We start from the raw sequence: 16,637 nt of genomic DNA, 5'->3' as shown, positions 1-16,637 counted from the left end.
GACACAGAGAGATAGTTACAGAGAACAACAGAGAAAGAGACAAAGAAGGTGAATGCATATAAAAGAGTGGGGAGAGAAAGAGAGAGGGGGAGAGAAAGATGATGATAGAGAGAAAGTGAAAGACAGACAAGCCAACTGAGTGAATATGAAAGAGAGAAGACAGATAGAAATAGCAATGAAGATAGTGACACAGAGATGGTGACAGTGAATGACAGAGAGAGAGAGAGAGAGAGAGAGAGAGAGAGAGAGAGAGAGAAGGAAGAGACATAGAAATAGTGACACAGATAGAGAATAACAGAGAAAGAGACAAAGAAAGTGAATGAATATGAAAGAGAGAAGACAGAAAGAAAGGGGGGAGAAAGAGATGGTGACAGAGAGGAAGTGAAAGACAGACAAGCCAACTGAGTGAATATGAAAGAGAGAAGACAGACAGACAGAAATAGCAATGAAGAAAGATAGTGACACAGAGATGGTGACAATGAATGACAGAGAGAGAGAGAGGGAGAGAGAGAGAGAGAAGAGAGGAAGAGAGAGAAATAGTAACAGAGAAAGACAGTGACACAGACAGAGATGGTTATATAGAATTACAGACAGACAAATAGACAAAGAAAGTGAGTTAATGCAACAGAAACAGAGAGAGAGAGAGAGAGAGAGAGAGAGAGAGAGAGAGAGAGAGAGAGAGAGAGAGAGAGACAGAGTTTTCATTGCTTGTTAATGGAGGCTAGTGCACAATTCCCTATCAAAGAAGAAAAAGAGGTTTATCTAACATTACTTGTGCTGTGGTACAATTCAAAGAGCATTGGCTCTTGGAGTCAGAGAAAGAACCAGGATTCAGTGTCTGTCCCTAATAATACCTTTGTGATCTTGGGCCTCTCCATATATTAGTTGTCTAACCAGTAAACTGAGGGTATTGAAATAGACAATCTTGGAGTATGAATGAATTTTTTTAAATAGCATTTAAGGGCTTACTATATGCCAAGCACTGTGCTAAGCATGGACAACACAAATACCAAAGTAAGGCAATTCCTGCCCTTAAGAAGTTTACATACTAATGGGGGAAGAGAACACATTTAGGGGAATGGTGGCTTGGGAGAAATATTCTGGATTAGAAAGTAATAAGGATGTTGAATAGTGGAGCCATAGGGGTGTAAACTGACATAATAGAGTTGACCTGATTATGGTTTCAGAACTGGAAAAGGTGGAGAGTTCAGAAGAGGAGGTAGAGGGTACCCATGTGGTAGCATGATATCTGTTGGGATGGCCAGTAAAGGATAGTGTGTCTGAGACCTGGGCCTAGACAGGGTAAGTGCATCCTCTGCATCCTGGGCCATTGCAAGTCATTTTGGTTTTTTTCCTGCCACTGGACTTTGATGACTCTGGAAGAGAGAGTGGGGCTGAAGATTTCATGCAACTCTGCCTCACAAATCCAATTCATGGGCAAGGCGAGACATTACCCTATGATGACATTGGGCCTCTTCAAAAACAAAGGACAAACAACCATGAGACGATAGAGTGGGTGACTGAAGCAATTATCAATCAGGACAATGAGGTTAGAGACCAGAAGTCAGAAGCACAAAAGATTTACATCTCATAGTGTTTGTATTCTGGTCTGAGTGACATACTTGCTATTGAGGAAATGGTAGAAGGTGAAGATAGATCTACAGTTCTATGATCTATGCAGGTTTCTAGTGATAATTTCCTCTTTTATGCACCTCTTTAAGCCATCTATTTAATGATTATGTTTTAGAATTTTGCTGGTGCATCAACAACTGAAATATAAGTAAGCAATCAATCACTAAATATTTATTAAGTGCTAAGCACTATGTTAATTGCTAAGGATATAAAGAGGCAAAAGGGAGTCTCTGCTAATCTAATGAAGGAGACAACATGAAAACAAATATATACAAAGCAAGCTATATGTAGAAAAAAACAATATAATTAAAAGAAGGAGTTGAGAGGACTTAGGGAAGACTTCCTGTAGAAGGTAGGGTTTAGTTGGAACTTAAAGGAAGTGAGGGAGAAATGAGTGGCCATTAAAATCACTGGGCAATCTTTCTGCCATTCAACACTGAATTCTAGTCACTGAGTATTTAAATATTTGTCCTAGATTTACATCTTGATCCAACTGCATGCCAGAGTCTGGATAATAGGTATTTTGTATCCATATGGTTATTCTAGTGTAGATAGTTAGGCAGAACTCTTTTGACTGATTATGGATCTCATTTAAAACACTTTCCAATGTGCCAGTGCTTGATGTAATCAGCACATTTGGAAATTGCAGCATCTGGATAATTTCCCTATCTATAGAAATCCCTCTTTCCTTTGAAGTTTGCAATGGACCTGGCAATAGCAAATACCTTTTGTTTCAATATGTTTTAGGCCTTGATTGATATTATTAATCAGAGCACCACTGGCAAATATTAAGGATTCTTATATAAATTTGTCATATATAAGGGTGATATTTTGACAATAATAATAATAATAATTTACAATAAAACAAAATTACAATTATGTGGTGTTTTAAAGTTTGCAAAGTGCCTTACAAATATTATCTCATTTGATCTTCACAAGAAGCCTGGGAAATAGGTGTTACCATTCCCATTTTACAGATGAGAAAACTGAGGCTGACAGAAATTAAGTCACTTGGCCAGGTTGACACAGCTATTAAGTATCCAAGGGCAGATTTGGATTTAGCTCTTCCTAACTATAAATCCATCACCTTATTCACTGTGTCACCTAAATGATTTGATAGAAGATAATCTTTAAGGTCTTTTGTTCAATCATTTTTTTTGTAGTCAATAAGCTATAAAAACAATGGGATTCTATATTGTCTATTCCTTTCAGTCCACTGAATAATTATGAAGATGTGACCTGCTATTGAATAGCACTGGCAAAAAAAAAAAAGTAAATTCTTATTGACATGTAAATGACTCTCACAAAGATTTTGCAGAGAGAAAGGAAGCAAAAGAATTAGTAATTATTAATATTTTCTTACCTTGTTTCGGTAATAATGCATTTCGTAATATTCTACCGTCTCTAACCCTCTCTTAGATATTACAAATGGAACCATATTCTAAACAACTGCTGCCCTTCGCTGCCACGTGCTTCCATTTGGCAAGAAGAGCAAGTGTCTACTGGCTGAGCTACTTTCCAGGGTTCTTTGACCTCCTCATTGTGATGACTGACTTGCATAAATTAATCTACTGTAGGAAATGATAGTTTGCATCAATGTTTCATTTTTATCCATTTCTTATTTACAGCTCTTATTATTGGTTTAAATACATCTATCTCAATTGCACATTTTTCTTATTTTTATTCATTCTTTTAATTTGCTGCAGATTTTGATCTTTTTTTTTTAATAAGTTAGTGGTCCTACTAGATACAGATAGCTGCTACAGAAATGATTCCTACTATGGTAATTTCTTGTCTGTTAAAACATAATCAACTTCTTTTTTGTGTGTGTGATGTTACTTGGTACTTTTTGTGTCCAATATATTCCGGTTTAACAGCATTGGCCCTTAAATTGCAATTATCTTCGTATTCCTTTTTGCACATGCTTATTGTAAACACTGAAATACAAGATGATCAAGGGATCAAGGGAAAAATCAATTTCATAATATATTTTGTTGCTTTTGGCCCCACAATAAAACCAATTCCTTTATGTGTATCTCATGGAAAAGCTTTGATCAATCTTTGCATTATGCTATAATTTCCTTTAGTTATCTGGTTCCACGAAAATGTCAAAATTGACACTTGTCACTTCCTCTACCAGTATATCTACTTGTAATTCATTGGATAAGCATCTCACATTTAAAGGACCAAAAGGTAAATTAATGTTAAAGACAAAAGTATGTGATTCTTAGAATCTTGGTCCTCTTTTTGTCTGTGGGCCATTCTGTATTTTTATTTGTTTTGGAAGTTATCATGACCAAAGAATTCATCATCAAATGGCCAGCCTACTTATGATGTGCTTCTCTGTACTTAGGGTAGTTTTCAGAGACTATAATTTCTGGGACTGTTTCTGGGGCTATAATTCAAACTTTTCCTAGTATGACAGAATCCAAGAGAATTTGTACTTAGCTATCAGAGGTTTAAAAAACTCAGTCATACCAATGTGATATATACACATAAAAAACTATATATACTAGGTATTATCTATAGTTTTATAATATGTCGTCATCTAATGTAAAATGTAATGTCATATCTATAATTAATTATAATTATGTTTCTTACTATAATATATGTATATTATGTGTTTGATCCACTTCTCATTCCAATTAATGTAATTATAGAAGGCCCAAACACCTCAAATGAGTCATTCTAAAAGTGTAAACTAGATGTGAATAAGCCCTTATGCTAATTTTAAAAATTTCAGTATGAACATGTATACCTCCGAAATTGGCCAACACTGTAAGTCAGCGTTCGTTCGGTTAAATGTTTTGCTGAATTTTTTTTAGATTTTTCTAGACTTAAGAAAGTGAAGGCAGGGGCAGCTAGGTGGCGCAGTGGATAGAGCACTGGCCCTGCATTCAGGAGGGCCTGAGTTCAAATCCAGTCTCAGACATATTAACATTTACTAGCTGTGTGACCCTGGGCAAGTCACTTAAACCCACTGCCCAGCCAAAAAAAAAAAGAAAGAAAAGAAAAAAAAAAGAAAGTGAAGGAGAAAATTATAATAATGTAAATTAAACTTAAAAGTGTATTATATGCAGGTTGCTTTTCCAGAAGGCCAATTACTAAGCATTTATCAGCACACCGGGTTCCAGTACTGATGTGATGATGGGCTCATCAATGGATCAAACAAAGTATCCTGAAAGAGGGAGGTGATAGTACCACTATGTTTTGCCCAGGTAAGATCATTTCTGGAGGCTATGTTCTGTCTGGGGCAGTACATTTTAGGAGGGTCATTGATAAACCAAAAGGATTCTGAGAACAATCAGGAAGGAGAGTGAAAGAACTATTTATCCTCAAAAAGAGAAGATTTAAAGGAACATAATTTCTCCCAAATGTTATTTGACATTTATTTTTATTTGAAGCTTTAGGCCTTAAAACTGCTACTACTTTGCATGTCATAGGATAGGGACTGGACCTATGATTATATTGGTGTAGGAAACTCTGAATTGAATCCCATAATTATAAGTTATTGAGTTAATTAATGGAGCACCCCCTCTTTGCTGTTCCCCTACCATGTACTTGCACTTTCTGATTAGGTCTCTGGAGGGCTGCCCCAGTAGTCAACTCAATAATTTTTATTTATAAGATACAAGCAACCTTTATGAAATGCCACAAAAAAATCTTAATCTTCACATGTTAAAACATATGTGGTAAAATCTGTTAAAATTTGGTCTTCACTAATGTCTTTTTAAATTTTCTTTTACTTGGACTTAATAATTTGACTCAGAAGCCCCCCCGGCTGTTCGTTTTCTCTTCACTCTCTCTCCTCCATCTCACATTTCATTGTAGGACTGCCTCCTATCTCAAACTAAAACCTAGAGTTTTCAGTCAGATTCTAAACTTAGGTTGAATTGAATGTATTGTACAGTTTTATTGTTATCAATTCATTTATTAACATTCTTTAATAAAGCATAATCATTCTACATTTCAGATAGTTCATCAAGTTGGAAAGAGTCTCTTCCCTGTTAATGCAAATTGTTAGGTCTCAGAATCTCTTTACTGACAACAATGTCAGATGCTCCATCCCGTATTAACTCAGTAAGAAGGTTGGCAGTGATAAAGAAAGGGGAATTCTAAGGAGAGTGAGACAGAGAGAGAGAGAGAGAAAAAAAGAACCCATAGTAAAATAAAATAAGGAAAAATAATCCAGAAAAAAGGAGGTGGAGGGGAGTTGTTGATGTGTGAAGGCTGTTGTGGAAAGTGCTGGCTGCAGCTGCACAAGACAGGAATGGAAGAGAGGGTAATATGATATGCCTTAGTTCCTAAATAAGTTAATAAAAAAAAAAGCGAGCCTACAGAACAGCTGGTTTTAGCTGGAGTTGAGATGAAGAGAACAGTGGCAGCCTGTGAGTCTGGTTAGTGGTATTACAGCATCAGTTGGGGTCAAGAGAAGAATTATGCTGAAGAATTTAAAATTGCCTTTTAAAAAGGGAGATAATTTAGAAGGATTTGGCATTCATAATGTTGTGTTTAGATAGCAAAGAGAATTTTAAAATAAATGACTTGCATTTTTCTAAGCTGATGAAAAATGTTCTATTATTTTCACTTGTAGATTTTGGCTTTGTAGGTGCAGTATTTTCAGTAATAATAGTAGTATTAATATAATATTTACATAGCATTTTGAGATTTACAAAAGACTTTGCTCACAATAACTCAGTCTTTCTAGTAAAAAAAACCTTTTCTATACTATAAATAGGCAATTTGTATTTTTTTTAAAAATGCCTTAAAATATACTCATATAAATTAGTTAGAAAAATCTTAATGGGCTACTTTGTTTGCCCTTCTCCTAGTATACTTTTCTATTATGAAGCAGTAGCCCAAAAATTATGAAAAAAAACTCTAAATTTTTCTAACTAAAGAAAAAAGTCAACACAAATTCTTGTCAAGTGGTATATGTGTTTGTGTGTGTATTTCCAAGATGAATTAATACCCAGCAGTATTACCAGACAGTGGTAGGTCTGTTTCAGATGTCTGACTAATTGTGTATGTGTGTGTGTGTATACACATATACATACACATATACATGTATATGTGTATGTATATGTATGTATATATACAGAGAGAGAGGTTAAAAATTATCCTAAGAAAGAAACAGACACCAAGTGATATGTAAGAATTACCTATCAATCACCATTCATTTACTGAGTGGCTAATATGTGGCTGTATTGTTATAAACTCTTTATTTGGAAAGAGAGGACCGAACTCATATCCTGACCCTTCTATTTATCTTCTGAAGACTTTAGGTAAGTCATTAAACTTCTCTTGGCCGCAGTCCCCCCATCTATTGAAAAAAAAAAGAGCTTAGATTAGGTCGCATCTAAAGTCTCTTCCAGCTGTAAATTCCTGCTATGATCTTCTGGCCTCAGTACTACGTATGCAGCAGCATGGCATACACAGAAGTATAAGATGACCCTTCCCCTAGTTAGACAAAATTAGTCTAAACAATATACCTAACAGTAATACCTAAATAATAGCAAATGACATAAAATATGGCCTAACAGAAATAAAATATCCTTTTTCTTTTGTCAGAGATTAAAAATTAATTATATCATATGTAATATATACCTTGGAAAAATGCATAGAAATAATATATATGCTTTTAAATGTTGTTTAGAATTTTCATAAGAAGGCTACTTTGATATTATAGGTATGTTCCTCAAGTAATTCAATAAAAGAAGCAACAATTTCTTCAACAGAGCTTCATTTCAACTAATGGCTTAAATTATTAGAAAAATCCTTTCCAAGACAATCTTCTTTTCTATGTTGACCCACATGATCAATTCACTTAAAAACTTACAAAAGTTCCTGTTATCTATTGGCTTCAAGAATTCACAGCCTATCACAACAGGCCATACCTTACTTCCTTCTCTGGGCTACTCTGGCCAGGCAAGTTGCCTCCTTGCTGTTACCTACATATTCTAGGCTCATTTCTATTTCTATGATATTTTTCTTTCTTTTTTTTCTCTGTGCCTGTACTATCTCCCTATTCTTTTCCCACTGCCCAAATCTTTTCAAGTCCAATTCAATATCCGTTCTTTTCAGTGGTATTTTTCCTGATGGGATTTGACCTTTCTATTTTCTTAACTCCTATTGAATTTACTGTATAATTTAGTACATTATATTAGTCTTATTCTCTGGTTGTTTCAAGTGAATCATAGAACCTAATTGTTGGAAGCCATTTCAGAGATTACATAATATAAGCCCTTCATTCTACAGATGAAGAAACTGAGGCCCATGGCTTAAATGATTTGCCCAAGGTCAGTGCCATGGCTATTTAATGAAACTGCCCAATTTAATACCTAAGTCTCCTGGAGTTTTTCACTTCACCATGAGGGGCTGTCTCTTCTTTATGGCAATATTGTTGGCTCTTGAAGACTATCATCTATAATCATAATGCTACTCACACCTAACACTTTCCTTCTACTAGTTCAGGCACTCATACTCTCTCAACTTCTAATTGCTCTCCCTCTCCCCCAAGCGTTTCCCCTTTCTGAACCATCCTTCACACAGCTATGACACTTGATTTTCCCAAAAAGTGAATATGACCATGTCACTCTCTTATTCAATAAGCCATAGACTGCAGCAGCCCCCTATTTCTTCCAGAATCATATATAAACTCCTCTGTCTGACCTTTATTAACCCTCACTAACCAGCCCCAACATAGTTTTCCAGCCTTAAAACACATTAGTGCTCTTTATGCACATGGAAGTCCAATCAAACTGGTCTTGCTGTTCCTCATATATTGCACCCCATCTCCAACTTCCTTTCCTTACTCTCTCCCATGCCTGGAATGCACTTTTGTCTCTTAGAATCACCTCTACTTTCTTTCAAGTCTTATCTCAAGTGCTATCTTCTACATGAGACACTCCTTTTTCTGACACCCTGTCCATCTTATAATGCTTGACTCCTTAATCACCTTATATCTATTTGGTATATACCCATATATTGTACAATAATATGTATATATCGTTTCCCCGCACTAGACAGCAAAGCCCATATAAGCAGAGACTGTTTCCACTTTTGTCTGTGTATGGAACCTAGTGAGTAACTAACAAATGTATGTTGGTTGCTTGATTTCCAGTTCTTGTTTATCGATTAATTGCTTCTGTTCATATCCTGCTTATAGTCCAGTACAATATTAGGTACAAAATGAGCAGCAAATGAATACTTGGTAACGTACTGATTGCCCATCTGACTAGGTAAGAAAAAAAAATTCTAATTTCAAGATTATCACAAGGGGAAAAAAAAAGATTTCATCATGGTACCAATGTAACAGGTCTTCAGTAAAGCACTTTGGTGAATACAGAGAAACGCTGTCCCCTGATTTGTGACGGAATGCTATATATAATGGAGGTCTGAGTTCATGTGATTACAAGATTTGTCATTGCAATTTACCTAAGAAAAGTTGCTCCCTTAATAGCAAACTGAATTACCGCCGAATAATGCACCTTTGACTCTTATCTCAACATAGGTCAAGGCAATAGTAGGGAGTCAAGGTGGGTAAGTACTCTAGGGGAAAAAAGGAACTTCTAAAATAGCGTGTTGGCTTGGTTTGTGAAATAATAAAACATTTGTATTATAGCTTCTCAATGCCTTACACTTTTCAACCTACTGATGAAAACAGCATTATGGATTTTATTCCTAGTCTCTCACTTAAAATAGCAATTTTTTAAAGGGATAAAAGTGCAGAGATTGTCGTCGTGATTTTGGTGGTATTTGGGGTCCACAGAGAGAAGAGCTGCACTAGCACAGATTTTAAGTGCCATTGAGGGAAAGAGGACGAGATGGCAGGTTTTTGTTTTTTGGGGTTTTTGTTGTTGTTGTTGTTGTTTTTTAGAATTTTGTGCAATGGTTATGATTCCCACCATCTCTTTTGTTTTTATAACCCTAATGCCCAGTGTAGTTCCTGGGACGATAAATGATTGTAGTTTGACTGTTTGATTTCCATAACACCTTGCCACCTCTAATACTCTCATCAATATTTAATAATCTTAATCAGGACATTTTCAAGAACCAACAAGAAGGGAGACAAGCACTGTGACTAAGGACGAGTCTCCTGGTACTTACTTTCTCCAGCTATAAAATAAGAAGGCTGTACTAAATGATCTCTAAGGTCCCTTCCATCTGCGACAAAACTCATCAGTTTAGAGAACATATTGATATGTCAGATATCAATACATTAGATAATTGTTGAATGTATTTAAATCTATGATCCTATGAACATAAACCAATTTCATGCCATTAAATGTTTGCATATTGGTGGGTTTAAAGATAACACAATGTGACAGACAGGGCTAGACTGGGAGGCTAGGTTTGTCTCTTGACCCCGATCCTTACCAATTCTACGACTGTGCAAAAATCAATCTTTGAAAGCCTCAGTTTCTTGACCTGCAAAATGGAGATACTAATTTTGATCTAGAAGGATAGATCCAGACCTGGAAGGGATCCTCAAAGTCATCTAGCTCAACCTCCTCATTTTACAAATGAGGAAACTGAGGCCCTAAGAAGGTAAGTGACTTACAGGCAGGTAGTAAATTACAAGAGGCAAGATTTGAACACAGAACTTCTGACTCTTAACCACATGTTCTTTCCACTGTATCATACTGTATCATGAGACAGCTAGATGGCTCAGTGGACAGAGTGCTGGGGTAGTAAAGACTAACTGTGCGACCCTAGGCAAGTCACTTAATCCTGTTCGCTTAGAGATAACTAGGTGGCTCAGTGCATAGAACACTGGCCCTGGAGTCAGGAAGACCTGAGTTCAAATCTGGCCTCAGACACCTACTAGCCATGTGACTCTGGATAAGTCACTTAACCTCTGTTTGCCATAATCCACGGGAGAAGGAAATGGCATACCACTCCAGTATCTTTGCCAAAAAAATATGATGGACAGTATCGTTCACAAGGTCACAAAGAGTCAAGACACGACCAAAAGACTGAACAACAACAATATATACAGTCTCATAATTCACAGGTTAGCTGCCTTCCTAGACTATTGTAAGAAAAGTGCTTTGTGAACCTTAAAGCATCACATAAATGTGCATTCTGCTTAAATGTATATAGACACACATATAAATTAGAATTATCACCATAGCTCCTGATAAGCACCATGGAATAGTGGACAGTCTCAAAGCTTGGAAAACTTGGGTTCTGTCTTGCCTCTGATACACAATCAACATGATCCTGGACAAGTCACAACTTCTCCAAGTTATAGATCACACTCTGACTTTATGCTTCACAGAAGATGCTGATGCACTTTGGAAGAGGGAGCTTTCTCACTAGTTGTTTCCCTCAGTGAAATCCAGGTCCTGTCTTACCCACCACTGCAATAAGCCGATGACAAACAAATTATCATTTCACAGACCATTCTTTACAGTCATGGTTGCTCAGCTTACTTCACTTAACGAGGGGATACCTGAAGAAAGCCATTATTTTCTTGTTTCCGTTTGTCCTAAAATGCTAAAACCTGGAAGTGTTTTATGGGAAGCTAGACTTTCAGATAAAACTTATTTCTGCAGGAAGGAGGGGATTATAAAATCAATTTGAAATCATCCTGCTTTTTCAGATGTTGATTATAACTTGGATTATTATAATCTTTGCATCTCCATTGGCCTCATTCCAAGACCTAAAAATCTATAGCAAGAATGCACATGTCCTTTCTATATTATCTTTATTGGTACATATGATCTATTTGGATATAAAGTGCTGCTACAACTACTAAGTAGTTCTTCATTTCTTGGGTCATAATCTAAACTTCCTTGTTCCAAAAGGTTTTACTGTAGCAATGGAACCAGCCCCAACACCAAACCGTAATCTCCTCATAAATTCAATGTTCATGATCCATGTTTCACTGTACTCAGATATGACCAAGTTTATATATACTTTTTTAAAGAATCAAATAATCCCTTGAAGGAATGTTAAGGTCAGACACTACGCAATGAGACAGTGAACCAAATTTGATTTCACTTTATGTCAAAAATAAATGCACTGTCAGTGACTCAGTACTGGCTGTATACCCTGTGACTAATTTAGACCACCATAAATTAAAAGTTGACAACAGCTATAAAACTGTTTCCATTTCCAACAATGAAGCTCCAATTCCTACCCACTGCTCATCAGCAAACAATTCATGTGAACGCAGAAAACAGAAATAAACAGTCTTAAGAGGAACTGTGGTCATGATAAAGGTGACCAAGTGCCAGGATTGGGGCTTTATTTCAAAGAAGATAAAGTTGTTTTATTTGGAATATTTTTAAAGTAGAAGTTTAAATTCATGATTAGTAATCAGCAAGCCTAGATGATGCTAAAGTCTTTGACTATTTAAATATCAACAAGTTTGCTTGATGGAAATTTTGAAGTGGAAAAGTTAAATGAGTAAAGTTTATAAAAAATCATGATGTTGGAAATGAAAATTTAACAAACACTTCATACATATGTTAAAATATATGTGGATATACACATATACATGCATACATATGTAGATGGATAGATAGACAGATAGACAGACAGACAGATGAATAGATCCATATGTATACACAAAATAGAGTCAATTTGGTATAGTGGATACACAGCCAGCCTCAAAACAAGGTAGACATGGGTTCAAATCCCTCTTCTCACACATATGTGACCTAGGCAGGTTGGTTATACGGTGGCTAGAGTAGATGTTTCAGATGATCTGAGCTTGAACCCTTCTTTAGATATCAAGCTATGTAACTATGGGAAAGCCAAACTTTTGTAAACCTCAGTTTCACTATATGTAAAATGAATCCTATGATCCTTAGGCAATACACTGCTTCTCCATACTCAAAACAACTTTCTCTAACTATAAGTTGCAGAGACAATGACATATGGCAACAGTAAAAATAATTTCTTTCATCAGGCAGTACCCTCTCTCAAAGAAATCATAAATCCAGTCTCTATCCCTATGTACAACATAATAATCTATATTTTATTGTTTATATTTGCACTCAACAAATTATAAATATTATGATCTACGGAAAAAGAATGAAAGCTATTCTGAGAAAATGATTACCTTACTATATACTCCACCAAAAATAAGAGAGGTTTATTGTGAATGATATATTTACCCCCTGGTTTTAAAAATTAATTCCTATATAATCATGAGGTAAATTGGGATTTATTTGAGATGGGGCAATAAAACTGTCATTTTCCGGTTAACTAAATCAGAGGAATTAAAATGAAATGAGTAGATGAGTCACAGATACAGGAAGCATGGAAATAATCTCACTTCATCAAGGCTGAAAGAATTACACAGCAGAGAAGAGAAATGCTCCTCCCAGAACAGCTACAGAGAAAAGATAGATATTTTGGGGATTATTTGATACCATCACTAATACAAAGACCTATGATATCAGTTTCTCTCACTGAAGTTTGTCTGTGATAAGGTTGTTGAGGGAGAGTGAAGAGTTGAGGATGATACCAAGGTTATGAACCTGGGTGACTGGAAAGATAGCTGGGCTCTGGAGAGGAAATAGGAAGTATAGTAGAGATGAAACTCTACAGAAAAGAAGAGTTCTATTTGGAATCTGTGGAGTTTTAGACGTTACTGGTACATTCAGGTAGAGGAAGCCAGTAGGCAATTAAAGGCAAAGGACTAGAAGTAAGGAGAAAAATTAATGCTGGATATATGGATTGGGAAATCATCTTTGTAAAAAAGATAATAACTCCTAGAAACTGATGACATCGCAGAGAGGAAAGGCAGAGAGAAGAACAGGGGACCCAGAGCAGAGTCTCAGGGTATTTCCACAGTTAAGGATTTCAGAAAAGGTGTGATGATTTGTCAAAGTGATGAAGAAGAAGCGAATAGAAAGGAGAAGAACCAATAGAGACTGATATTATGGAAGCGGAATGTGCAGGCGGGTAGGTGGGTCAACAATGTCAAAAATTACAGAAGATCAGAAGGATGGGAGAGTAGAAGTAAAAGTCACAGAATTAACAGTTAGGTGATTATTGGTCCTAAAGTATCAAGTTACTTTTAACATACAGAAGAGATAGATTCATATGGATATGGAGATAACATTACCTGACATATCTGGGTTCCAATCCTTTCTCTTATACATTCTTATAAAACAGTCCTTCAAGCAGGGGCTCTTTTTATTTAATGGTCTGGTGAAATCTATGAACATCTCAGAATAATGTTTTTAAATGCATAAAATAAAATATATAGGTATACCAAAGAAAATCAATTATAATGAAATGTAATTGTTAAAATATTAAAGAAAGAATGACTCCATGGGCGTCAGGTTAAGAACCTTTGTCTTTAAAGGGCTTGATGATAAGCCCTACTCTTTCCTTTTTAAACTCAGAGAGATGATCCTGGAGAAAAGCTCTAGGAACTGAATCTGAAAACTACTTCTACAGGAGGGACAGGCAACCTTTATTTCACATGCCAAAGATATCTGAAGGGAAGATTTTTCATGATGTGACACTTGGGAATGTAAAGAGAGGCTCTCTTCCACGACTGCCTTTCTCCCAATTAGGCAACACAAATTGAATAAATTACACCCTGCAGACCATCCCATCTTGGGTGTTGTGGGTGCTTGAATGTTAGGCAATTTGAGGCTTAATAAGTTATGGTATCTAAAAACAAACCAACACTGATGGCTTGAGTTAGGTGAATGACTTGCAGTGCTATAAACAGAAATGTTTATATCCATGGCAAGTGCCATTGACACCCTGGCATGTGGCCAAAAGCACCCTCAGTTTGGCTTTGGGGGGGGATAGAGACTCCTAGAAGTTGGTTTGAGGCTACTATTGTGGGGTAGAGAATTAGAGTAGGGGAAAGAGCTCACACCAATCCCACTTTCTGGTGCCTACTAAATGTTCCCACACTGATTAGATAAGGGATCTATTGAAGCAGAGAAATTTGTTTCATTTTTAAATTGTACTCTAAGCTATATGACAGGGAACATTTATATAAAAGTTATAGTGCTAGATTCTTACTCTTTCCTCTTTTCTCTTGTTTTCTCACCTTTCCCAGCTACTCCTTCCCTCCTTCCCCGCAACGTTGCTCCATTATTCCATGAAGGGACTGGAAATTTGCATAACTTGTATATTTAGTCAGTGATTATATCAGAAAGAAATGAGCATCAAAATGTTTTCAATTAAAATGGGGTTAGGATGAGTAATACATAAGAGAAGGATGTTTAAAGTAATTTTTACAATTGTGAGATACATTCATTTTGCAAAAATAAAAATTACCTGTTTCATGAAATGTACTGGCATTGCATATTTCCTCTTTGCCTTCCCCAGCAGATGTAGAGGCTTGTATTTTAAACACATAAGGAGTATCTGATAGAAGTTCTTTGAAATTGTGCATATGCTCTTGTGAAGCTATTTTTGTAGAATTCCTTTCAACTGTTATGATATAATGTGTAATTATTCCATTTGCCTTTTTAGGGGGATCCCACTTGAGGAGAATTGACTGCCAACTGGTGGGAGTACAATGAACATTCTGAACAACATCTGGAACTTAAAAGATAAACAAGTATCAAAATATCGCACATTAAAAGAGGAGTTATCACATCATAGTATAGTTCAGTCTACATATACACTATTTGGGTATATGGTTAGAGAATACTGTAGTGGAAAAAAATCCTTTCATTACATTCTCAGGTAAAGGGTTTTGTGTCCATTCATTTAACATGAAGACTGTGGCAGTAAATGCCGATAAGGCACTTATATCAGCCTGAAAAAAGATCAAGAATATATCTGAAATCACTTCTGGATAGGGTATAGATGAAAGGTAGATCAGCTTAACTTGTATCATGTACAAAACCATGATGTAACAGTCAAATGATTAATCTACTTACATTCTATAAGCTCTTTCCAGATGTCTTAACTAGTAAGAAATGGAAAACTGAAATGCTTAAATAAATTAACCATCATCATTCATGATAACCCCTCATCTTCTGCCTCTTCCCCCCACCCTGCAAAAGGGCATATATATTGTTGTTATTGTTCTTTTAAATAAATCAACTCATTAAAAATGACCACTGATAAGACTTCCCCTTTTTCTCAGCTAGCTGCCTTTAATGGTTTACTTCCAAAGTGATCTGGTCGCTAACTTCACTCCCCAAACAAATCCCCAATTTCAACCATCTCATTTCAAACAACCAACAATAAGACCTAGCTTATTTTGCAGCACTGAAATTCTTAGCAGACTAGAGAATATTGGTGTTTTGTTATGTTAACTGAAAAAGAAAGAAAAATGGTTAATACAAAATGAAACATCTGTAGGTTCAGAAAACTATGTCTAACCTGATTCTTGTGTTGTGAATAGCACAATATTACTGAAATGATTGCCATTTCCAACTCTTGTAAATGCTGATACACTAACTGAATAGGCAGTGATTGGTTCCAATCCAACAATTTTAGCTTCAGTTTGAAAACCGGAAATGTTCTGAGAAGAAAAAAAATAACCCTACTGCTTAGCAAATATTTAATATGGAAATAAACTCTTTATATAGAGACTTTTCTACAAATTAAATAATATCATTTTATAACACATAATTCAAAAGTCAGATTTTTTAAATCAGAAAAGCCTTCATTAAGAGATAAGAGCTGGATATTTTAGACTCACCATTTCTCTTATGTTTCTTGCTCAAGCTATGTGAAAGATGTGAATTTGGTAAATACTAGCTCCCCTAAATTTGATTTGTCTTTAGAACCTAGCTCTCATCTCAGAGAGTCTTTTCTGTCTTCCATTATCATTATTTATTCTACCATTCACAGTACCTTTAATACTTACAGGCCAGATTTTAACTTGGTCTTTTTTCTTTCAGGGCCAGCACTCCATTTACTGTACTGCCATTCTGGACATTTACTTAACCATCATTATTTGTCAATGTCATGAAAAATGGAAAGTAATAAAATCAATAAAAAGTGGCCAAAATGACTTGAAAAAAGATAAATCCAGGGATGTATTGACACCAGTTGATTGT

At 35.8% G+C, this 16,637-nt stretch overlaps 1 protein-coding gene across 1 annotated transcript in view; it reads right to left on the bottom strand.

Moving 5' to 3' along the window:
- PTPRQ (protein tyrosine phosphatase receptor type Q) overlaps positions 1-16,637 on the bottom strand; it is a 267,228-nt gene that overhangs the window by 127,996 nt on the left and 122,595 nt on the right. The window contains 2 exon segments of the mRNA XM_020993501.2: positions 14,896-15,165; positions 15,955-16,096. Coding sequence (XP_020849160.2) covers positions 14,896-15,165; positions 15,955-16,096 — 412 coding nt within the window.

The sequence above is a fragment of the Phascolarctos cinereus genome, unplaced genomic scaffold (genome assembly GCF_003287225.1).
Source record: "Phascolarctos cinereus isolate Bilbo 61053 unplaced genomic scaffold, phaCin_HiC Scaffold_1;HRSCAF=81, whole genome shotgun sequence".
Classification (NCBI taxonomy): Eukaryota; Metazoa; Chordata; class Mammalia; order Diprotodontia; family Phascolarctidae; genus Phascolarctos; species Phascolarctos cinereus.
This window is presented reverse-complemented; position numbering and strand designations above follow the sequence as displayed.